General features: G+C 36.9%; 1 protein-coding gene across 2 annotated transcripts in view; it reads left to right on the top strand.

Annotated features, from left to right (window-relative positions):
- The first annotated feature begins 3,899 nt into the window (after positions 1 to 3,899).
- Positions 3,900 to 25,968, top strand: part of IMPG1 (interphotoreceptor matrix proteoglycan 1) — a 59,333-nt gene continuing 37,264 nt past the window's right edge. Inside the window, exons 1-7 of one of the 2 annotated variants that reach the window (XM_071548642.1) lie at positions 3,900 to 4,225; positions 12,576 to 12,707; positions 17,208 to 17,441; positions 20,344 to 20,510; positions 20,727 to 20,755; positions 23,335 to 23,402; positions 24,422 to 24,495. In XM_071548642.1, coding sequence (XP_071404743.1) covers positions 4,159 to 4,225; positions 12,576 to 12,707; positions 17,208 to 17,441; positions 20,344 to 20,510; positions 20,727 to 20,755; positions 23,335 to 23,402; positions 24,422 to 24,495 — 771 coding nt within the window. In that variant the 5' untranslated portion in view covers positions 3,900 to 4,158. The remainder of the gene's footprint in view (positions 4,226 to 12,575; positions 12,708 to 17,207; positions 17,442 to 20,343; positions 20,511 to 20,726; positions 20,756 to 23,334; positions 23,403 to 24,421; positions 24,496 to 25,968) is intronic. The other variant, XM_071548643.1, reaches the window with a different exon arrangement.

Here is a 25,968-nt window from a genome sequence, read left to right as displayed (position 1 = left end):
CGGCCTGCCTGCCCTGGCTGGGGCAGCGACCTGGGAGAGAGAAGTTTGCAGCTGCTTTCCAGGACATGCGGTGGTTCCCCACTTCCAGTTTTCGTTCTTCACTGGGGACGAGAGACACAGAGGGAGAGGCAGAATTCAACTGGGAACTCACCCTGCAGCCAGCCGGGTGGTGACACAGACACTGCCTATAACTTTTCTTCAGGAAGAAACTTACTGGTTTGGTGGTGGTGGTTGTTTTTTTCTTGTGGTTTTGAGGGAAGCAGTTTGGTCTAGTCTGTTCACAGTTATATCTATACTTACATATATATATATCAATTAAGAACAGCTATCCTTCTTGTATCCATTGTCTGATCAAAGTTCCTCTTCTTAAATTTGATAAAGAGTGGCGTGATTATTGTGGAGGAAACCCCCTCCTCTGCATGTGGGTAAACATTTTGGGTTTTGCCCCTCAAACTGAGACAGATTGTCAATGAAACATAAAAAAACCCAAACAGTAAACAAAATGTAGGTATTTTTAACTGACCTGTGAGATAGGTATTTTTTTTCTTTTTGTTTTACAAAATTTACTGAATAAATATAAATCTGGTATTAGTTCAGTAAGAAAATGAAATCATGATGTCTGGGTAGCAGTGGAGGGAAAAAATGGAAATATTGCCCAACTAGAAAATCTCAAATAGCAAAAGACATTTTTGTTCTTCATGGCAAAGTCTTTAAATCCACTACAGGGTATTGCTGATGCCTAACTGATATGCAAACCAGAATTTCTAAAAATAAAATATTATTTTTTAAATTTAAAATATTACTTTGTGAAATATTTTATCTGCATTTTAATGCATGAGAAAACGGTGAAAAAGCCATTCTTGTTTACAGGTATTATCTTCTTTGTTCCTGTTGAGTTTTTTCTATCTCTTCCAGAGTCATTCCCTCCATTTGCAGATATGGAGGCTGAGAAACAGGTCTTGGTTTGGTCAAACTCAACAGCAAGGAAGGGAGCAGAAGAACCCAGGTTTCCTCACTTTAAATCACAAGCCTAAACTCGAACCGGTATGTGTTGGCTGCTAAGTACCGGTCTTGTTCTCAGGGAAAGAGTGAATGCCAAAGACAGACTTGAGGTTATTTAAAATGTATTTCAAATTTTATAACTCCCCTTCCTCAAGGCAGGATACATCTCCCAGGTAAACGTAGCACAAAAATTATAAAGAAAACAGTTGGCTAAACCACTGGGAGAAATTACTCAGGAAAACTGCACCCAGAAGTCAAACTTAGACGGTATAGGCTGTGACTGATGGAATAGAATCTGACTTTGTTCTATCAGGAACATGAGCTTGCTGGCACCCTGAGAGATGCACAGCTAGGTAGGGCACCTAAAATTCTTCACAGTGCATAACAACTCCTAGGTCATCTTTATGTGACAATGACTTCCCAATGATTTCAAGAGTCCTTGAAGGCCTAAATGGTCATTTTTCTGTCAACAAAGGAAACAGTTTTAGTTGCATTTAAACAGCATATCAGTGTATTATTCATTATTCTAGATAAGTGCAGAGAATCACTGAGATGACCAGTAGTGAGTCTGATTTAACCCATTTACAAGCATTTATCCTGGGTGAATGGATATTTTAGCATCCAGTTTTGCCCTTTCCATGTCTTGGTATATTTGTAATGCACAACTGAATTGCAGCAAAATATTTTAATCACCTTTTTAACAATATAGAATTATTGTTGACATCAAAACAACAAGAAGGAACACTTCTAGATTAATTAACAGTGACCTGTAATTAAACACTGCGGTACTTAGAGGTGGAGTGGTCCCTAGATAATATTGCTCTAGTTTTAATGAGTGTTTATCATTCTTGTTTACTTCCCCTGAGGCAGTTATCAAGGCTAGTTACAAAATTTCTTAATTAAATGGAAGTACATAGAAGACACTGTCTTAACAGAAAACAGCTTGAAATATTTATAACTTAAGCATAATCTCAAAGTATGCAGACTCCTGCCCCACAAAGTTTTAATCACAGTTTACCTACAGAGTTCAATCTTTTCCTAAAGTCATACTTGGACAGTAAACAACAGTGCTGTATTCCAGAATTGTTCCTATTCCTTTACCTTTGAAAGATAGAAATATGTCTTATTAAATGTTTGTCTTCTCCAACATGTGAATGGCTCAAAAATATGTTTTTAAATTAGAGCTTTGATGTAAGATTTGTGAATTCTGGCCCAGGCCTCACTAACGAGTTTCTACAGTAATTAAGTAAATCTCTTGATTGCACATTTTCAAAATGTAGCCTAATACTTAAATTAGATTCCTAATTGAACTAAAAGATCACATTCCAACCAAATTCCATATAGAGTGTGGTACCCAGAGTGTTCTGAGGAAATTATCTGACTTTCACCAATTCTCCATTTTCAGATAGTACCAGAAATGACAAATTCCAGTAGTGTGAGAAAACATCTCAACAATTCCTATTGTTTCAGACTGAAAGCTAAAGCAACTAAAAATAACATGTAGGAGGGAGCTTCATCTTTCAATTATAGCATACTTATAAATGCTTGCTAAAGCTTACCTGGTTAATACAAGTAATATTTCTATGATTACACTATATATAATATGATTCTCATATGTAAAATATGTAAAGACAAATTGTAGTACTGATAAAGAATGATCCTTATATAATACTAATTTTAATTCAGTAGAAATCCTGATCATCTCTACTGCTGCTTTGTATTGTGCTGCTGGCAAGGTATTCTTAATTGTTTTCTTAGAACAAAAAAAAAACAACAATGTGTATGAAAGATTATACATAAAATATTAAAATGAGCACAGACAACATCAGAAAAAAACATTATGAAAATAAAAGCAGATCTTGTTTGGTCCCAGCCCAGTCTCTGTACCAGCTGGTCTGAGTAGTTAAAATCAGGCAATCTTGGGAAGGGAGGGAGGTTACTATTGTTTAAATCCTAGGTAAAAATAGAAGACTGATTGGGTTCAAATGAAGGTTGTTCTTAAAGTAACTTGTTCTTACAGATTCTTGCTGCCAGTCTAGATACTTCTTATGTTAAAGCACAGTTGCATAAAAATCTCTGAGGAGGACAGCCCATTGGAAATGCTTACCTGGTAACATTTTTAGTCATAATGCAACAGTAAAAAAGGTCTTGAAAAATAAAAGAGTAACTATGGACCACTGACACCTGCCAAATATGTAATCAGAATAGTTATCTGGGAAACTGGAGCAGAGCTGTTTGAAAAGTGTATTCACTCACTGCCAATTCTTGGCCTGGTTAGAACTATGTGCTTGGAACAGCATTTCTCACTACTTTCTCTTTTCTCTCTCTTCTCCACCATACAGCACTTTCCCTTCCCCACCCACAGTTTGGCATCAGATTGTGCCAGCCCTGAACACTGCTGCAATTTACTGGTGAGTTATCACTCCACCACTGTCACAGAATATCATCATCACTGCTCTGATAGGAATATTGCAACAGCAACTTTTCGGTATGAGAGGGGAGCGCGGATTCCAAGACACACACAGCGGAAGAACTAAGCATAGTATGTTCTTTCAAAAAAACCTATCTTCTTCTTCTTCAAAGTAAGTTTCCTGGGGCTTATGATCAGTGATTTGTAAGCAGCAGAATTAGCACTCCCCGTGCTTTCGCCTCTGCTCACATGCTGTACCTCCAGAATGCCCAAAGGGATCAATGTTCCAAGGCAATGGGAACTAGAAGAGACTTCCGTTGTTTATCATGGTGTTGCTGAAGTCTTCTGGGGTTGACAGATGCTACTGCAGAAGGTTAATAAGATGAAGAAAGCTCTTCCAGCTGGACCGTAAGAGGGATTATGTCTGAGCAGCAGATAAACAGATTATTCCAGAAACAGACACTGCTTTTTCTTAAAACTTCGTCACTCTTGTCTTACCACTGCAGTCCCCCGGGTTAGAAGTGTGTGTGTTGGAGGGGTTTGCCCAGCTCTTGCATTCTGGCACCTGTTGCACTCTGTCTAGTTGCAATTCAATGCAGTCCAAGGCTGGGGACACCTGAAAAATAGAAAGACAAAAGACGCTTGGGATTTTAAGTCCTTAAGAAAAGAGAATTTTTCTACTTGACTGAAATATTCTTATTTCCTGCATGATTTTACTTGAAAACTGTGAATGACCAATAGACAGCATGCATTTGAAAACTGGATTAATATTTTTGATCATTTGCCTTGCTCTCCAAGTTCAGGGAAGCAGAGGTAAGTTCATGTATTAAAGGTTTAGATGAATTTTACATTGCATATGTTGAGAAACAAAATAATTGCAAGATTGTGAGTTACAGAATTTGTTGTTTGGAGTGTGATGTTTTGATAATTCAAGTAGAGAGTACAGTTTCTCACACTGCTACAAAGCTGAAAAAGAAAATGTCTGTGTTATTTCCTGGGTATATTTCCCAGGCTTTACATTCTCAGTTAAGAGATGCCAGTTAGATTTATTTTACTGGCATATGTTCTGTTATGAAAAAAATGTAATTTCAAAAACAACTATGAAGGTGATAAATAGCTGAAAGAACATCTAAGTGCTGACATTAAGATGATCCTTCATCCCTGAAATGAAAAGAAAGTAGTAAAGGCTATCTTTCCATATAGCAGACATTGAGAGAAAAAACTTCAAAAATTTTTAAATAGACAGGTCTGGAGGAATTAAGGATTATTGTAATAAAAATAACCATAAAATAATTTGCCAAGAAAACAGAAATGCAGACAATTCCTCTGTACTTAGTTGATAGATAACTATGCTTCTTTTAAAAACTTTTAAAAGTTCACAAGAATTTTAAAGCTTCTTCAGCAAAAAAGAAAAGATGGTGATGTGATTTGCCCTGGTTAGTTCTATATTCGATACACTTAGGGCTGTGATGAATATGTTTAATTTTGGAGTAGGTTCCTTAAAAATGTTTCCATCCATGCTTTGGTATTTATATAAATCAATTAAAAGTCAATGTAGCAACTGCTTTATGTATGCCCAAATCCATTATTTCTATGTCAGTCTCAGGCCTGTAGACTAAATGCAAAGAATCTAAAATAATAAAAAGTAAGTCTTCTCAATGTTTTCTAAATATTTGTTTAAAAGCCTCTGAAATATAGTCTGCTGTCAATAGTATTTGGAAAGGTTTATTTACACTTTTTTTTTGGTCTTGCTTTTCCTTGTACAGATTTTCTTTAAGAAATACAGAAAACAGTTCTTCCAACTTCTCACTTAAATGATGTAAATCGCCCCCAGTGGACAATTTTGCTGAAAAATTGAAAAAATCCTGGGAAAACACATTGCATTATTTAGCACTAGGATTTATATTGTGTTGCTTTTTGATTTTACTTTTTAAGACCATGTAAATACTGTCATTTAATCATTCATGATATTTTTAAAATGTAGTAAAAATGAGGGAATGAATGATATTTCATGTCTAACAAGATGAAAAGTTTATCAAAACACACTGGGTTTGCATTTAGGTTGCACGTTCTGTGATGGAATGCTTGATGGCATCATTGCAGTCCATATTTACAATTATGAACTGAGATAGCAATAATGTTGAAAATGGGGTCCTGTGGTTTCACCCATTGCCAACTGAGATTGTATGTTACAACACATCTGTAAAATGCCAGCAAAATGCTGAGAGGTTTTATTGACAGAGAGGAATACAAAACTGTGTATCATCACCCTAGGACATGCAGTAGAAGACTTGCTACATAGGATGTTCGTCAAACTTTACTTAACATCTCGCTTATGTTCAAATTCTCTCATTTTTGACAGCTCTCAGGGGAAATTTTTTCCCATACATTGATGTGAATGATAACTAAAAAAATTCCTTCCCTTTATAAACCACATGTGGTATCCATAAATGTATAATAATTACTTTTTATTGACATGTAATTCTGCCATGCATAATATTTTTAGCTATGTTATTTCAAATATATGCACACAGAGCTCCAAAAATGTAAGGCTTGTATTGAGAAACTTCTTTTTCAGAGCAGAGATGCTTCTAGAACCATTATTTTATGACTTAGCATTATGGTCAGATACTTAGATAGAATGCTATTCAAAAATACAGAGTCTCTCACAGTAGTCTGAATCACTCACTACTGAAGCTAACATAGATGCTTTGAGGATTTTATGGATAAAGTTTGCAGGGCATGTAAACTGTGACAGATTAGGAAATAAGAGACTAAGATACAAAAAATACCCATCGTAAAAAACCCCAAACAAACAAACAAATACAGAGATAATTTCTAAATATTTGTTGATATTTTTTCCTCATGAAAAAACTATATTAAATTCAAATTCTATATTTAGTAACATTGATATTTAACAAAAAGTTGGTTAAGAAATGTGGGGGTTGCTCAGCAGTATCTTTTGGTTCTTTCTCCCTGTCCCTATTTAAGGACCAAAGTGTTTCTCCCAGACATTTGGAGGCTGTCCAGGAGCACCTCCAACTCCACAGTAAACAAATAGGAAATTGTAGGGAGCAAAATAAACACTTTGGGGATACAGTGTTTAACTGTGGCCATGATTTTGCCACTGTCCTGACACAAACTGTCTCTAGCAAGGGGAAGTGAAGGGGATAAAATCTTTCTGACAGCAAAAAATCTGAGCACAAAACCTGAAAAGTAAACCCCTGAACACACAGACTAACTACCAAAATACTCCAATGCTCAAAACTATGCCTTGATGCTGGGTACATCCTAATATTAATACTGGGACTGTAAGGGAGCCAGAGTACATTCAAGGCTGTTTTCTGTTATTTTTTATTCAGCAATCAAATATTTGCTATTTACTCAGCCATTCCTTGGGACACAAAGGCTTTGTGTGTGCTCTGTGAAATCATTTTAATTCATTCTGACTCACCCCTTCCCACTAGGCTGTTCCAGTTCAGCAATAAATGTTGCAAATCTTCATTACAATAATTTCCCAAGGAAAAGAAGGGTTAAGCAAATTTGTTAAGCCAGAGGAAAAGGTAAACCAAAGAACATAGACCTTAAAAGACACAAAGAAAAAAACATCATCTTTTTGCCCTAATATTATCTTCTGCCTTCATCCATAAATAAGAATTACCAAGTTAGAGTTAGCTTTCTTGGTTGTGCTTATAAACAAATGAAAATTAAACTTTTTTTCCCCCTTTCCCAAGCAAATGTAGCACTGCGTGATATATGGGTTTTAATTTTACCTATTTTGTGGCTAGAACCAAAGCTTGAGTATAAATACTAAAACATTGCCACTGAATCTTAGAGATTAATTCCAGAAATAGTCACACCCATGCCACAAGATTAGTGAACTACATATGAATGAACAGCTAGATATGTGGGATTTTTTTCTCTGAAAACACGAGTAGACAAGATGATCACTATTAATAATAATGGGGTTTCTCCTTTTACAGGGCATTAGCTTACAGGCTACAACAAAATAACTTTGAGACTTAACCTGTTAGAAATCCAGATTGTTTATGAAATTCTTCTTTTCTCAACTAATTGTGGAGTCCTCATGGCTTCAGCAGTGCCCTAAGAGACATGGCCAACACTCATCAGACATAGCAAACACAGTGTCTTCTTTCCAGAGGAAGATAGCTTTTCTTCACAGAAGGAACGCTGTGCATTCTACTGCATTTTGTCATTTTAAAATATTATAAATATGTCTTCCCTCTGCTTTTTTACCTTTGTCCTACCTAGCCCCTTTGGGTTTAAAATTTGTCTTCTATTCATTTTTGATCACATAATTCTTCCATTTTCATCAGGAATTAGGTGCACTATCCTGAACATTCCCTGTGCTTTGTAAGCCCAGATGTGTTTCAATTTCTTACCCATAGGAATGTGTGATATTGACTAACACAATCCTAAAAAGAAATATCTGTCTGCTTTTATATAGGTGTATACTGGCACTTAGTCACTGTCAGCTGCTGTTTACTGGATAGACACTTCAGAATAGTAACCTACCTGGAAAACATACAATTAATCACCTGGGAGTACCGACACAGTGTAGGGCATGTTTATATAGCCTTACATAATTGTAGTACACCTTATCATTGTATGCAAGCACACCACCAGTTTCAACCTTACAATATTCATTATCTGACAGAGTAACACTATCATTTCACAAAAGCATGAGGACCTGAGGTACAGCTCAGAAACTGAAGTCCTGACTTGCAGGAAGCAGTGCAGTCATAAAGCAGGATGACAGCAGAGTCTGCTGGGATGATTCTCAGATAACTGACTAGTCACAAGGACATCTACAAATCAGTAGGACCCAGACTCATTATTTAACCCACTAAATTAACTGTACTTAGGTCACCATGCTTATCTTTCCAGTAGCAAGGTTCTACTGGCTTTTAAATTTCCACTTCAGTGCACAGCCAAAATTATCTTCTGATTAGCTACCTTTCTCAGACTTTACCCAGTTGTATATTAACAATCTTGGTTAGCCAATTAGCTAAAATATCAGTTTTAGTGGCTATGTTTCAAGTATACCTTTTATACATGAGTCAACACAGATCATAAAAAGTCCAGCACTTTCAAGTAGGAAACAACAACACACTCATCTTTCATTTTGTGGTTTCATGCTGACAGCACAAACCAAAGATAGTTCTAATCTAGTTCTTTTTCCTTTCCTCCTCTTTGTCAAAACTAAATGAATAAGTTGTCATGCTTAGAATCAAGAATTGGACTAGGTGTCCTCCAAAGAAAACTTGGTCCATCCAGCTTGATACATAACCAAGTTAAACAGGGTTAAGTCCAAGTCCCTCTCTGTCAAAATGGGATGGACTCCATCATCCAGAGACTGTAAACTGTACAAGATGAGTCAGCCTAAACTGTGAGGAAAATCAAGTTTTTCCAACTATGCAAGCTGAAGCAAAGAGATGGCATTGGGGCTTCTGGCTCCTGGAAGCTTTCTCATATGCCAATCATTCTAATTGTCATCATATTTGAATAGTTACCTCAATAAGCTCATCCTGCACGGAGGCTGACTCACACCATCAAAATTCCTGAAATATTGACATGCATGGCAGAGTGTTACTGGAACTTGAACTTCTGCTGTGTCACTGGCTGTCTTAGAGGATGGTTGTACATCTTGAGAATGACTAATTAGAAAAATAATAGCAGAGTGTTTCAATTGAATGTTCCATCACTGCAGGTCGGATGCATCCATTCAAGAACTACTTAAAGTATTTTCGTGCATCCTTTGATTCCAACCACATCAGTTAATAGAACAGCCTTTCATGTCATATGCTTCTAAGATGGCCATGGGAAAACAGATACCTGTTTCATGCATCAACATTAAAACAGTTATTCTTCAATGCTGTTTCTAGTCCAGGTTCTGGACCATAAGCAGACTGTTACAGGATTCAGAAGCTGGCAATGAAACCATAGGTGGCCTTTGATATTTTCTGTGAATTCCAGCAGCAGGCATTAGCAGAGTTGACCAGTAACAATTTGTACTTTTCTGTCTGAAAGAGAATGTATAAATTTCTACCTTTATTGAGACATAGTACATTTACGAAAACATGAGTTTCTTAATATTTTTTTCAGGTTGGAAGAAATTGTGTCAAAATCACATGTTGACTTTTAAAGCTTTCAGCACGTTCAATATTTGTGGTTGGTACAGTACTTAATGAGAATATGGATTCATCATTAGAATAGGACAACTATATTCACAAAAGGAGGAAAAACTTATCAGTGGCATATTATGTTTTCTATTCTCATCTATAATAAGTAGATAATTCACCATAATTATTTTGCCATTAATTGTACAGTTAGCATAATTCAAAGACATTATCAAATTATCTGCTTAGAGAGGGAGAAAAGGCTATGTTTGTCTGCTACACAGCCTATGCATAAATTTCATAAATCTTGCTTCAAATTATCTTCTTAGCTTTCTTTCTGAAGTTAGTTAACAATTGTATTTTTCCACTTGGCATAGAAAACCACATGGTTTTGTGTGAGTATCTGAGAGGAAGGGAACAACTGAGGCATTATGATATCTATTTTAATTTCACAGTAGTACCTACTTGAAGAAATTAAATTCTTCACAATTGCTGAAATCCAAAAGCATATAGGTTGATGACAGCAGTAACCTTTGATGCCAAAATGTAAATTCAGGTTACTGTAAAGGGTTCTGAAAAAGAACAATTACCTAATGCTATCTCCTAGCTTTGAACATAAAACCATTAAAACTCAAAGGTTTTGAGGTTTTTTTATTGACATTTCCTGTTGTTGCTGCTATAACATATATTTCAAAATAATTTATCACAGTTTTCTTCAGATTTATTCCCATACATGTTCTGAGCTATAGATTGTTTCAGTATAACCAAAACTTTAGTACTTTTAACATAAGGATAACAACAGGTATATATCACATAAGGATTCATGGGAGCCTTACCTTATTTGAGCACTATGTTAAGAGTAGCTTCATTTTCACCTTCCATAAATATTTAAAGAAACATCATCATGCATTTCTACCAAGAGGAAGGATTTATGAAAACCCACAATTTTTCTGGATTCTCCAGAAGAAAAATTCCTTGGTACAGATCTAATTTTAAAAAGGAACATAGTCTTTAAAAGGTTGAAAATTATAGAACTTACATTTTAAGCAGAAGCCTGGAACTCCTCTCCAGTGTCATAGAGAGCTAGAGCACAGCTTGTGAATATGCGCAAGTGATGTTTTGTCTTGCTAAGTCCAAGCAGGAGATACAGGGATCAGACCAGTACTGTCTTCACTGCACAAGTAGGGTCTAGCACCTCCCTGATGTGTAAGGTGATGCTGAGTCCAGCACAATACAAGACATTGATTGGTAGGTACATGAAGGGTTCTGTAATGCTGGGTGTGTAGCCACCAGCGATGAGGTACTTGCATGGGAAGTTTGCTGGTGGGCATTGGCCATCTTACCACAGCTTAACTTCAAACTGGAGGCCTGGACCTGGGCCCTAGAGCACTTTGCCACAATTAGATACCTGACCCTCCTTCCACAGGCAATATTACTATTTAGTCACATTTAAGAACATAATTCACAAACTCAACATACCAAACAGGAATTACCAAGCTCATCACTGTCCATATTTATTCTGAAAAATTAAAATTATTCACTTTTAATATAAACACTTTAGCCCGCTTCCTGTCTTTTAGTCTAGTCTCTTCTGACTAGAATTTTTCTTCTTCTGAAGATAAGCATCAATGGCAGCTGCTTATCTTTCATCAAAACTTCCCCACAGTAGTGGATACTTCCCTCTTCCCCAGCACTTCACTGGCTAAGTACATGAAACTTGAAGAAGTGAGATGTAAAGTGAGTTCTCTCCTGTGTCTCAGTTACCCCAGTCAGAGCCCTGATAAGACCCACCAGGATGCAACAAGGATTTTGGCTGAGTCCCATGACCAATTCCTTCCAAAATACTTTACTGTGTGCGTTAAAAATAGTTAATTTATTGGGCCCAAAGGTAACTACAAGCAAGCCATATAATCTTGTATTTAAGGGCACAGAGACAAAATCAGAGGAGATTAAATATTAGCATTAATTGTTCTAATACAGAATTCCACACTCCCAGATTTTTAAAACTGTGAGCCTTTATGGTTGTGAAAACAAGCTTGGAAATGCAATGCAAACACAGTCAGAGTTACAGTGTGTGACAAAGCCCTGGCCAAGCAGCCCTGAACATCAAGAGTACAAGGGAGGGGCCTCCACTTTCACATCTGTGCAGGAAGATAGAAGTTGTTGCAGCTTCTCTGAGAGAAGAGAGGTGCTGCTCCTCGTACTCATATGCAGGATCTGGGCTGCATGTGATGACAAAGCCATGTCATATTTTCATCTGTCCCTCATCACCTAAGCCCCTTCAACCCTGTTTGACTCTTCACATGCAAATGACCTGACAAGATGTGGCATGAAAAAAATATTTTAAAAGGAATATAAGGAGAGAACATGTCACTGGCACACTGTCTGTCTCTGGCACGTGTTATTAGAATGTGGCATCTTCACTACTGCAATGACAAGAGACTACTTGTAGGTAACAGTCTGGGATATTACCTCTCTTTCTACTTTCTGTGCTACATCTGGTGTTTATTTTGATCAGCCATTTAAGAAATCTCAAGATCAACTTTCTATGACCACTCAGCTGTGCTTTTGTTACTGGTTCAGTTATCAACACAGGGTTGTTGACCCCACTATATATTTAGCAGCAACATAGTTACAGGATCTTTGTTGAATTAAACTTGACAAGCTTTCCTCATTGTATTTTAGCAGTTCCCCTTAAATAAAGCTTAGATTTTAATTAGTAATGATTTTATTGTACAGGCAATATATCTTATTTATCAACCAAGCATTCTTCTCCAGCCTAAGAACTTCCACTTATTTTTCAGACTAACCTGCTATTTCATACATCTCAAACCTTGTGATGATTTTAATGATTAATTATTCAGATTTGAACAATTTTGTCACCTTGAATTTTTCTGCCAAATCTTTAGTTACCATACTTTAAATACTTCTTTTTTTATACAATAACATCTAAATTTTCTCAGGGCAAATAAAACTAAAAATTTACTGCCAAAATAATGCTGTAGATAAATGTTTCTACACAGAGACGGTCTACATTCCTGAAAAAAACACAAACTACCAACACCAGAATTGGAGGGCTCCCAAAACTGATACTACTAAAAGGGAGAAATTCATAAAGCCGTATGGAGAAACATCCACTACAGTTATACAAAAAGGTATGAATATGAGCTTCTTGTTCCTGTGTTTATAACAGTAAATTTGAAAAAAAGACCAAACAACCAACAAAAGGTCCCAATGCTGACCAATTATCTGAATGACTGTACGCTCATTTTCTGTAGAATCCAGTTCAATAATGATATACTTTTCCCTTTTCATTATGCAGATTATTAAAAACACATAAGAACTCTCACCTTTGAATACTCTTTCTCCTGTCTTATTATTTTAGTCAGGGTACAAATTTGATAATGCAGGTCTCAGGAGACATGGAGGAGAGGATTGGCCTAATTCCAAGGATTTCAGTTTTTTGGTTTGTGAAATAAATACTGTTTATTTGTCTGAGAACAAAACCTGAAGAACAGTACTAGAGACTGGTACAGATATCAAAGCACTTTGATGAGATTCCAAATGAATTAGATTTCTGTATCATATTTTGAAATCTTTGTCATGGTATTATGAAAACAATTGTTATACTTGTCTAAGATCAGGACTAGAGGTCAGGAACTCCAGATTTTAATAGCAGCTGACAGTGACTACGTAGATAACCTTGGTAAACTATCTCAACATTTTTCCTCAAGTATGTTACCTGGAAAATGAAGACAATGGTGTAGATTCTTTCATGTGAGACTAAAAAAGGGGAGTCACAGCTTTAAGACATCTTGGAGATTAAGCTGAAGTAAACTGCTATCAGTCTTCTACAGTTATCTGCCCTTCGGCCCTAATACGACCAAAGAAAACTCAAAATCTTAAATATAGCTTTTGAAGGCAAAACTGAGACAGCCACCTTTGTGAAACAACAGAGTTAAATAAGAAAAAGTCAGACTGGGCAGGGTTTATTTAGGGTAACCTCTGAATATTTTAATTGTTTATGTTGTTTTTTTTTCAGAAAAAAAGAGCGAGAACAAAGAAATTTACAAAAATTACTTAAGAAAAGTAAACCAGCCTACTATTATTGGGATTTTTTACATGGTCAAATTTGCACCTCTCCAGTTTATTTGATTACCATGTTTTGTCGTATAAAGGGCTCAGCTAATATATATGGACTCAATTTCATAAAAGCGTGTGTCTTTTTTGATAATTTTTTTTTCAACCAAGGGCTATGGGAGCAAAGAATCTCAAAAGTTGTGTGTAGATGGAGGCATCTTATAGTAAAGTGTATGGCTGAACCACCTGGCAGTTGTAGGTAAAAATTTCTCGGTCCACGATTTCCACAGATCAGGGGGAAACACAGATCTGAAGAATTATGAGCAAATGCTTGTACCAGAAGGCAAGTTTTCTTCCATTTACAATCAGTCAATTCTAGGAAATCAGTATTGGGTAATCATGTGGAAAGCTGATGTTTTCTCCAATTCAAATTTTGCTTTAGTTTAACAAAAAGATTGTTTCAAGGAATTATGATAATAAAAGATATTCTAGTAAGGGAAATATACTAATCACAAGACATATTAAATTAAATCTATTACATTAGAGATACTTCAGAAACAGACCCTTCAAAAAATTAAAAAGAAAAGTGAACATTGAAGGAAAAGAATGAAAAGAGAAAAGATTTAAATCCACCTTAAACAGGCAAGTAGAAAAAGTCTGGTCACTTTCTCAGACTGAAAATCCCAAGTAGAGACCCTAATATAAAAAGTGAAATCATTACAGCAATCATTTGAGAAGAATCTCCTTTGTCAGTCTTACAAATAGTATAGTTCTTAATTCAAGTTAATGACTTAGGGATAAATCCTGGGGAAGCAAATCCTTCAAGAAAGGCCTCTGCTCCATACAAAAGCTTTCAAAGAGCTTAGTGGCAAAATCCTCTGCCCCAGTTGGTCAGGCTGCCTGGGCAGCTGCTCTTTCACAGTCAATATACCTTGTAAAAGGGAATAAACTTACAACTGGCTATTTTGTACATGGGTTTTGGGTTTTTCCTTCTAGGTCATTTCAGGACTCTGCTTTGAGATTTCAATAGTATTGGATCTTCTTCACTCATCCCATATATCATTCAAATAATGCAGTGTCTCAACGGATGCAGAGTTTGGCCACTTGTGATTTCTGATGAACTCAGAGTTCTGTTTTCACAGAGGAAACTCCTTTTATGCACCTTATGGTTCATGACCTGACATTAATGTGGAAAAATTACTTCCATTTCATTTAACACCAAACATTATATGACTGCACCATCATTTTAAATTACCCTGCAGCAATTAGGCAGTTATAGGTCTACGGGTTGCTGCCCCGGCATGCTTTAAAAAGCAATCATAACAACCTGTTGCCCTTATTCTATAACTTCCTTTCTTTTAGACAATATCCATCATAATCAACCAGCAGACTTTTTTTCCATATCAGATTAGCACCTATCTCAAACTACATATCTTACTACTATGAAAACTACACAGTAAACATGGACTGTTCATTTGGAATTTAAATAAGAGCTGAGATATATATAGATATACTGACATACACAGCAAAACTTTCCTCATTCTTTATTTTAAGTAATCTTTTTGTAGCAGTATGCTTTTCAATAATTTTTCTCTTATCATTTATCTGCCCAGTTTTCTTTAAGCATTTAATTAACATAGTTCCAAATTGTCAAGATAATGCATTTTTAACCTTCCTTATTTTCTCTTGATTTGCCTAAGAACATGATAATTAGTGTTTGTTATACATTTGTTAAACTCAAAATTTTTTACTCTTATTTTTTTTATAGTGCTGCTCTTATTGAATTTATTCCTTTTAATCCTATTATTATCCTTTCTTCTGTTACAAGCTTTCAGACCATTTTTCAAAGTATTTTTTTCATTTGATTCATCGGGATTCAGGGACACATATGCTTTCCTTAAAGTTTTCCATGTCTTTCAAAATGTCTTTTATTCTGTTTACATTTCTCTTTACTTTTCATCTGTAATGACTGTATCAAATGTGCGAAAAGGCAACCAAAAAAGGTATTGCCAAATTAACTTTAACATCCTTGTTAATATGTATACAAAATTTTGGAAGATAGTGTAAAAGATACTCATTGCTCTTGTCACACAATCCTGCAAAATGCTGTATTCTAGCTCATTTAAATGTGTACTTTATATACCACTTTTATCATTAACATTTTTACATTAAATTTAGCTGCTATGTCATGTAATACTGCATCACAAATACTTAGGAAGTAAAATCAAATGAGTCCTGAATTTTTGCATGCCTTTTATTATGGGAGTTCCTGTGCTGGAGGTTATTTTGACTCCCCAGAAACATTTCCATTGTTCATAACCAATTAGATCTGTAAGTAAAATGTAATCCTAGATCTTCAGCACCGACTCACTGATTTCAATTTTTTTTGCCAGGGAAGACCTATTGAAACACAATGCCAGAGCTTTCTCAACACCTATCATCCAGTTACAAAGAAATTGTAGTCTGTTCTATTTAATACTTCAGTTTATGTGAGAGAAGTCTAAAGGACTGCATGGTAGAGTTAAAGAGGAAGACTGAAAACAGCTCTTTCTTTTCACAAGGGCAATAAAACTTTTGAAAGGTTCAGTGTCTAGCTCTTGGGATTGGGACTACAAACCTGATGAGAAGGGAAATGTGTCTTGAAGCCCAAAGGAAGGGTAAGAATATCTTAAAGAGTAAAGATTTTAAGGCACAACAATTTCTCATTTAACTTACCTGTCAGTGTAAACACCTACCTACACTGTGGACTAGTACAGATACTCTTGGCTTTGCCCAAGCTCCAGATCATTACTTATCACTGTACTGTAAAGTTCCCTGCAGGTCAATATGCTCACAGATGAGATGCTGTGGCACAAAGTTCAAGCACTTAAGTGTCCTTTGTGGATCTAATCCAACGTCACTTTTGAAAACAGGATTTAGGTCTTGTGTTGAGATACAATAAAATTAGTTGCCAGGTCTAAAGTAAAAAAAAAAAAGTGTTGGTTTTTTGAGCTCTCCAGGGTCCAGCGTGAGAGTCAAAGACGTGTCCTTCATAGAAGTACAGTCAGTGCTCTGATTTATTGTTTACATTACACACACACTTATCACATACTTTTTGAGTCTACAAATAGTACAGGAATATTATTGGTTAATGGCTAGGCTGTGCTTGCTTTACCACACAACTTGATTGGTACTTTTCTCTAAACTAAGTCCCTCTGTACCAATGTTTTTACCTGCTTCTCCTAACAGCTGCTGCATTCTTTCATTGTTTACTGCTCTTCTTGAAGCAGGCTGAAAGATGCAGGGGCCCCATTTCCCTCTCGATGGCCTGGGCTGTGCACATAAGCTTCCAATAACACACTGTGGCCTGTGTTATTGAAATGTTCCTCAACACAGGTCTCTTAAGTCCTGGTTCCTGCATGTGATCACAGGATGCTTCTCCTCAGCACACTAAATTGGTCAGGGCATTGACACCACTATAATGCAACAAAAAGAACTCTCAAGTTCATGCTCATTTTCCAGACATGAACTGCATTGGTTATCTGCTGCTTATCCAAAGTATGCTTATATATATACTTACCTTTTATCTTTTCCAGAAATCCCTACTAAAATAAACCGTGCTGAAGCCAAACATCTTGCAGACACCGCAGGCTCAGACAAAACAGAAAGAACAACAAAGAGGTCCAGAGTATCAACCATAAGGCGGATATTTGACATGGCAAAACACCGAACAAAGAGGTCATCCTTTTTCTCAACTGGTGTGAAAGTTTGCCCACAGGAATCAGTGAAGCAGATTTTAGCCAGTCACCAAGCTTACTATAGATTAAGAGGTAAGATGATTATTGTAGCATGTACTTCCTCCTTCACAGTCTTTCTTTTAATTGAGGAAACACAGTAATTTTCCAGAATCTTGTTCTTCACCTTTAGGCAGTGTATATGCTATTTGCTTTATGTTTTATTTCTACATAGATAATGATAGGATAGATAATGTTACATGTGCATGAGCAGGGTTCAAGATAGACAGTTAACAGAAGAAAATAAAACACACTCAAAGGACTAACCAACTCAGAGTAACTACATAGTGTTCTCGCATGGCTGAAGGTGAAGAACAAAGTGTTCTTGCATTATTGTGTAAAGATGTACCACCTTTCTTGTAACTGCAACACATGCCATCATTGCTACTCAGAAATAATCTCACCAGTTTAAGACAAGCAATGAAATCATTAGGTGGTCGTTGCACAAATATGTTGGTGTATCTCTAGTAGTATTAAGTCTGTAGCAGTGTTGGTATACAACAGACACTGAGATAATTGTCAGCAGTCATAAAAAGAATTTAGCCTTATTTTGTAAAGGTTTCAGTTATTCCTTCTGCTATTATTTCTATTATATATTATATAAATATATATAATTATTATATTGTTTTATTATATATTATATTATCTATTATGCTATTATTTCTATATATTTCTATTATTTCTCAACTCATTTGCTCCCTTCACAGCCCTTTTTTTACCTACCTTGTCCATAAGGAACCTATAGAGTTACCACGCCAATGATAGGTCCCTAGAGAGCACGGTGCAAATAGCCTCCTGTTTTTCTCTCTTCCTCCCTCTACCCCTCTCAGTCTTTCACTCTGTGGCTGTTTCAATTTGTGTTAGAAAAATGCATATTTTTGTACTGCAGCTAGACAGTCCAAAGCTAATTCTAAAACCTAGTCAGCATTTCTGGGATGCAAGTATCCAAGGCAACAGCTACTCTCTAAACCACCTCTGCTTATCTTTTTCTCTGTGTTGGTCTCCATCCATTCACATACATCCATGTAACTTGGCTGCTCCTCGGCCCTCTTTCAGGGTACCAGATAGCTCCCTCTGAAATGAACCCTAGATATAGAGCTGCAAAATTTTACTTGTAGGCAGCATGGGAAAATTACACTAGTGTCTGTAGCTAGAGATACAAAAGTATTTGGTATCCATTGTAGCCTCCAATGAATATTAGACAGAAATCTGAAATGTATTAAAGAGGCTGATCCAAGAAGTATTTCTTAAATCTGAATTAACTCTGAAAACCCCTAGAACTCAGTGGTTGCATCCCAAATGGGGCTGAAAACAAACTATCCTGAAACAGGCTGTCACCATTAACTTGAACTTAAAGAGCTGTAACTATGATTGATTCATTTAAAAAACTGAGTAAGACGACACTACCAACTTTTTGAAGAGCAGCACATCAGCTGAGATATTGGACTCTCTAAGTCTTGTAGTGCAACAAGGTTTAAACTTACATCTCCTTTTTCCCAGCAGTGTCATGAACAGGTGCCATTCAGTTCTTCAATTGAAACTGGAGTACTTCCCCATAAAGCAACCAACCAAACAGATGACTGCAGCTGAATAATTTGTGCACTCTCAGAAAAGGTGTTTATGCTCCCTTGGATAGTTGTACATTTTCCATTACTGTGTCCTTCATTAAAACCTAAAAAAATTTTTCCTCCAAGGAAAGATCAGAACCTAGGACTTTTGCACTCCCAGCTGAGTATGCTAATTTACCTGATGAGACTGATTAATGAAAAAAAAAAAGGTAGAATTGAAGATGTAGTGCAAACACCATCCTTGAATCTACAACCACATCATAAGCCTTCATGAAAAGGTAATCTGGTAGCCACGCTGGAGCCTTACAGGCTGTGCCTATCTGTGGTACAATCTTACTTCTATCTTGTTTTGCACACGTACCTTCAGCTCTGTTCTTTTCTGTGTCTAAAGCTCAGGAGATCACTTCCACCCCTCCAAGTCCCACCCATGACACATTTAGAACCGTAATAGCAATAGCACTGTGGATCACATCAGTCCTCTAGAGATTTTTTATGCTTTCTAAGAAAAAATACACTTTTTTTTTTACTTTTTACACATACATATAAGCACACAACACCAAACAGCTCAGATGTAGGAGCTCAGTTTCTGGTGGATAACCTGAGCCTACTGTGACCCTATACCAACTCTGAAATAACACAACATAGCTTAAGTCACCATGAGGGCAGTTTCTCATGTGGGAGAAACTGGGAGAACATGGAATCATCCCCACCTCCTCAGCTAGTCATGTGCCAGGTTTATCTGGTAACTGGATTACTTAACATCAGATAGTATATCTTTATTCAGCAATTACTGCTCAGAAAAACAGAAACCAGATAATTGCAAGAAAAAGAGGATAGACAGTAGCTTTAACAGCTAGCTCATAATAAATACAACCTGTTCCTTTTTAATAATCTGACCACATCTGCTCCACATGCAGCTGCTCTACTGGGAGGGCAGGTCATTCCTGAGGTATTATTGAGGGGCCCTAAGAGAGTTGGTTGAGTCCATCCCTACAGCAAGTTTAGAGTATACCTAGAGAAACTGACTGCACTAATTTCAGAGACATGGATAATGAAGATAATGAACTCACTCTAAGTCAAAGTATGTATCAAGTACTGAAACTAAATGTCCCATCTCACACTAATGACCTTTGCAAAGTGCTAAAGGCAACAGCTTTTAAATTGCTAGCAAGTTTTTGTAAAATGGTTCTTCTGATAAGTTTGAAAATCCCCTCTCTAAAGTATTTCATGTTAAACAGAATTTTGAAGTGTGTTCCTTCCTTTTGAGGGATGAATGTGTAAACATGTACATAACAGATCACTTTTAAGAGGCTTTCAATTTTACTTTTTGGTACAAAACATCCATCCCCAGCCTCTTTCTTCTTACTCAGTCTGCCAGGAAGCTGTGTGGGAAGCCTTTCGTATTTTTCTGGATCGGATTCCTGATACTTCTGAATATCAGAACTGGGTTACTGCCTGCCAGAAAGAAACCTTTTGCATATTCGACATTGGCAAAAACTTCAGCAATTCCCAAGAGCATCTGGAAATAATTCAGCGGGTAAGGATTAATGACATTTGTTTAGAAACTGGGAGAGACTTCCAAGTCTCTTCCCATCTGCTTATTTAAGGGCAAAGTATTGTTCAGGAAGAGGAGGGGGCATGTCTTAGAAGGAAAACATAAAAAGTAAATTAAACAAAAGAGCTAAGAGGTTTCTGCTCTCTCTGGTTGGATACACCCACTAGTAAAATGCTGTTTTTCTTAATCTTTTTGCAGCGAGTAAAACATAGAACCTTCCAGGAAAGGTAAGTAGCACAAGTAGAACCTTGCCACTTGATGTTACTCCCTCTTTTGAAAAAGCTATGTGTAAATGTGTGTGGATGTGAGCAGATATACATAGAGAGCTGTGATGTATTTAGTGTGTGCTGTGAAAGATGTGTATACTGGATGTATCATAGTACACAGCAATTGAATCACAGATAATGGAGGTGGCCAAATGTCTGAGTTCCCTGTTCACTCTGAGATACCACAGAATGTTTTCTCAGACTAATGTGAGCATGAAATCCTGTCAGAGACATGGTTTTGCATTATACTGATATTGATTGGGAGTGTGAAAAAGGTTGCCATAATTATGAAAAGGAAAGTTGAGAGCTTAACAAAGTCTTATCTGAGAGGCTACATTAAGCAATAACGTGGAAACTCTTGTGTCTTTAGCTTTCTCCTGTATTTTTACACATCATGAAACTAATGTGATACTTTATTCTACAAACTCTTCAAAAAAATATGTTCCTGGAAACAATCAGAAGTTTGAGAATGGCAGGATCAAACTTCCAATACTGAACTCTGTCTCTCTGCATATAAATAATGAAGTAAAGCGACATAAATCATTGTCCACAACTTCTCTGATTAATATTTTCCTTCAAGTTTTCTTCGATTTTCACGAGATTTTCAGGCAAATAATCTTTTCAAATCATCAGTTACACTGTCTCATGATCACAGAGATCCTACATATCTTTATTCATTCTGACATGAGAGATTTGATTGTTCTTTCCCAGAAATGTATTTTCAATAATGTAGGACCTAATTAGACTCCCCTGGAAAGCCAAAGGGAGGCCTTTTCAGTCAGTCTAGTGCAAACAGCAGCAGCAAGTCATTAAGTGAAGTGACTGATTACTGAGTTCTTGAGTTCTTGGTCAACAGTATAGTTTTCCCTAGGCACAACTCAGGAAGTGAAGTAAATCCTATGAAATTACTTGTATTTTAACTGAAAATACAGACAGCCATGACTGCGCATGGTTAGACTTCATCTTTACTACTGTGTGGCTTGGGAAACATTTTCTATCTTCTCTAGGTGCCCCATAGAGACGTCAGCCTCCAGTTAAAGACACAACACATAATGAGTTAACATTGTGAAAACATTACAAATAATACTTGGGCTGTCACCACAGAAGATATCCAGAGGGTGTGGAAGATCAATTGTTCATATTCCTTATTTATGTTATTAAAAATGTTCTTTATTTATGTTATTAAACACCTAGGTTGGTCCTGTATAGAAATGTAGCTCAGACATCTTTTCTGTCTATGCTACAATCTCTGTTCTGTCTCAGTTTGACACCACACATTTGCAGTGCCCTTAGTTCTTCTACTTGTACTGGTTTTCACAAATACTCCATCTGTGTGCACTGTAGAAATTTTGAAGAATTCCATTTTCATTTATTTCAATGATTGGCTTTTCATTTTATGCTGTGGCTTTCTTCCATAATCTACTTACAAACCAAAATAATTTAAATGTTTCACACCCCAGTTGCAGGAAAGAAAAATCTCTTGTCTAAAAATCTAATTTTTTCCAAAAGATGAGTGAATAAAAATTTGGTTTTAGAGCAGAAATTATTTTATAGCCTAAAGTGCAGGAATCTTTAATACAACTATTATAAAATGTAATTAGATATGTATATACCACTTTTGCTTTCCAGTCAAGCTAACAGTCACAATTACACAATGTATTCATCACATCATGACTGTAAAACTTACAACAGAAAATAATATCAACGGTACAAAACCATATCCTGTAATACAAGGCAGACAACCTTACACCATACCCACCAAATTCTTCCTTGAGTTTTCAGCTATCTTTCATGTGGACCATGGCAGGCACTAACCCATGAATATTACATCCAGATGCAAAAATAAACATTCCTACACCTCATAGTACTCTAGATCCAGGAACCTGACTTGAAACTATCTTTAACTGGAAGCATCCTTATGATATTAGAATGCAGACCAACAACTGAAAAATAAGTCCACTCATTCTCTCCTCACACCACACCATGTGAAACTCCCTTGGAACCATGAAATTCCCGTTGGCTCTAAAACCAGAAGCCCAAAGCTCTCACTGAACTAGCTTGATAGGATGAAATATAGCAATGGAGACAAGAGGTGGGTTAGATGATGTACAGGAAGTCTTGCTTACATTTTAGACAGTGGTCTACCATTCATAAACTTCAAAGAGAAACAAAAACCAGACCCAGCACACTGATTTAATCTCTGTAATCCCATCCCTCTGGTTGCATGGATCAAATCAGTATGAAACCTCATGAGAAGATTCCTGACAGGAGTGATAGTTCTTGGTGGAAGAACATATCAAATCATTTTTTTAAGAGAAAATAATACACTGAAGAACATGAAAGGAAATATACAAATTATTGAATACAAAATATGATCTACTGTTCCACTGTCTCTTTAACCAGTTTACAAAATATTCCCTTAGAAATAACTTCACTCATCTAAACTACATTTATTGTCATGTCTTTATTTTTTTCACACTTTTTTCACTGCCAGTACAGTATGGAGATAATTAAATCACTCATTTCTATTTGATTGATAGGAAAGATGAAATATCTGCAGAGAAAACAGGAGGCAAAAAGGTGGAAGAAATTCCTTCCATTTCTACAGGTAAAGTCAAGTCTGCTTGTTGGATGTCTGCTCACTAAATAAAATCATTAAGGCCAGTGATTCTTAGGTCTTAGAAGGCTGTAATTTAATAAATACAGTAGAAATATGACAAGTTGTCAGTGAAATACAATGAAAACGGTTTAGAAAAATAATCTTTATGAAGCAAATTTTATCTCTTTATAGCATGTCTGCTACTCACATGCAGCATTCCAAGTTTGCCTCACAGTCTTTAAATGCATATATTTTCTTAATTTCAGACTAATGTTTCAGTTATAAAATAGCATTTAGAGTGTCAGCTGTGGCATTTCGTTAACCAAAATAAACAAGTAGATGCAAATACTGACATTAGCAAGAAAGTCACAGTCATGACAAGACAATAATTTGATAACATTGCTATGATGAGACCTAGCAGCCCTGTTGTATACCACAGTTCTTTAACATAACATTAGAAAAATCATGCAGTAGTATAAGCCTGTAAATATGAGTATTTTGATTCAAGGAGGAAAATTTCTGCAGATATATTTTTGCAAGGGCCAAATATAACAGAATCTTATCAATAGGGACTTTCAGCACCCTAATTTTGCCTCTATCTGGAATAACTCTGTCAAAGCCTCTTGTACTTTAAGCCCTAAAGAAAGGTGGCTGTTATAAAGACCTCAATTGGCAAAATCAAGCTTAGGCATTTGGTGATACACCATGTGGAGTGACAGGAAATTATCAAATATTATTACTTCAAACAATTTCATTAATGCACAGGCAGTGCCACTTTTGCATTCAGTCACTCACATGACATGCTACTGATGTTTGAGCTGGAAGAAACTCTGTCTATTGTATAAAATGTTGCAGCTTTACCCATGCCTTAAGTCATGGCCACCTTCTATGGCACAGGCTTGTGCTCAAACACATCCTCCCTAGGGAAAGGTGCTCCAGTAAGCTGACACTTAACCAACACAGAAAGGGAAAGATTTTTGATGTGCAGACTCGTTCTTGTCTGACTTTTCTTTTACCCTCCCCTGCAGGCTCCCCTGGCACACCTCTCTCTAATGGGACACTGCTCAATGAAATCGCTAATGACACGAAGACTCCCGTGAAGGTGAAGGCAGCCTGTCTTCTTGCCCCACTTTTACACTCACCTCTTCTTTTTTTTTTTTTGGCTCAGCTAGCAGAAAAGAGGAAGATGATTTATAAACACCTAATGCTCACAGACCTTGAGTGTTCCCCTCCGTTTCAGCTGGTAGGATTGAACGGGTGTATTAGCATCTCTTCTGCACCAGAGTAGGGCGTGCTGTCTCTGGAGTATGAGGTAGAAAGTACAGAACCATGGCAACCAGCTTTTAGGAAGAGCCTCCATTCTTTCAAGGAGTCGTCTGTTGCCTATCTTGCACCACTTTGTAACCTTATTTGTCATTAAATAATGCCAAAAAAGCATACCTTCTGGGCTCTCCATGACATATGAGAGAAGACTGGCCCACCCTTTGCAGTTTCTGCTCAGACTACCAATTCTCAAAGGCATCTCTGCTGCTGTCTCTTCAGAGCAGCCATGCAGCGCAGCCCTTGAACCTGCCCCTTCCTCCTCAGGCTTACAGCAGCTTCCACTGGTTACCTCTGAGAGAGGGGTGGGAGGAGTTGTTGTTCTCCTTGTCCTGTCTGCTGGGTAGGTAGCCCCGGTCTTAGCACAGCTGTGTGGCCTCAGGGAACCTTTAGGAATCTCCCTCTGGGGGGACACCAAGGCATTACCTGGGAGGATCCTGCTTCTGAAGAGCCTCAGCTGACAGGCAATCTCTTGTTTTCCCCTCTGCTTTGCTCTGGGAATTTTTCCAATTTGTAAGTTGTTCGCCCTTCTAGAATGGCTCCTTAAAAAACCTGCACAGGGTTTTTTTTGTTGTTTGTGCGTACTGGCTGTAGGAAGAGGCTCACGCCACTTCTTCCCCACATGGGTGAACTCATTGTCTTGGTGCTGCTGTCACCAAGAATTTGGGGGCAGGAATGCTGGATGAGGCCTCACCCTGGCAAATCATTACCCTTCCTTACTGCACCTATGCAAGCTCCTTAGCTCCAGCACAGGAATTGCACTGGCATGATAAATGCTGTTTTTACTGCCCAAAATGATTACATCCTCATAATGTAAGAAAGCAAATTAACCTTGAAATAGTCTCAACTGTCTATTACCTATCTATGTCTCAGTTGCAGTGAAAGAGCAAACAGAATATGAGGAAAAAGGTGTTTTAAAATCGCTTATTTGTGATGTTTGAGATGTACCAGGTGATTGTCATTAACCAGTTCCTCCTTGTTACAGATCTCCTTGCGCTTCCTTGGCCCAATCCTTTGCCACTAGCTCCTTAAGAGTTGGCTCTTCAAAAGTCATAGGGCAGGGCTGTCAGAAGTGCATCTCCCTGAACCTTTCATTTATATGATAGAATATTACATAATGCTCTTTCTCTAGCTGATGAGCCTCTCTTTATCTACAACACAAACCATACATTTCTCTAAAACTGAGGCATCCTAAGTAACGGTATAACAGAGCTGAGTTTTGCAGAATCCGTGAGTGCAGAAAGTGCTCTCTCCT

Source organism: Pithys albifrons, chromosome 2 (genome assembly GCF_047495875.1).
Source record: "Pithys albifrons albifrons isolate INPA30051 chromosome 2, PitAlb_v1, whole genome shotgun sequence".
Taxonomy (NCBI): Eukaryota; Metazoa; Chordata; class Aves; order Passeriformes; family Thamnophilidae; genus Pithys; species Pithys albifrons.
This window is presented reverse-complemented; position numbering and strand designations above follow the sequence as displayed.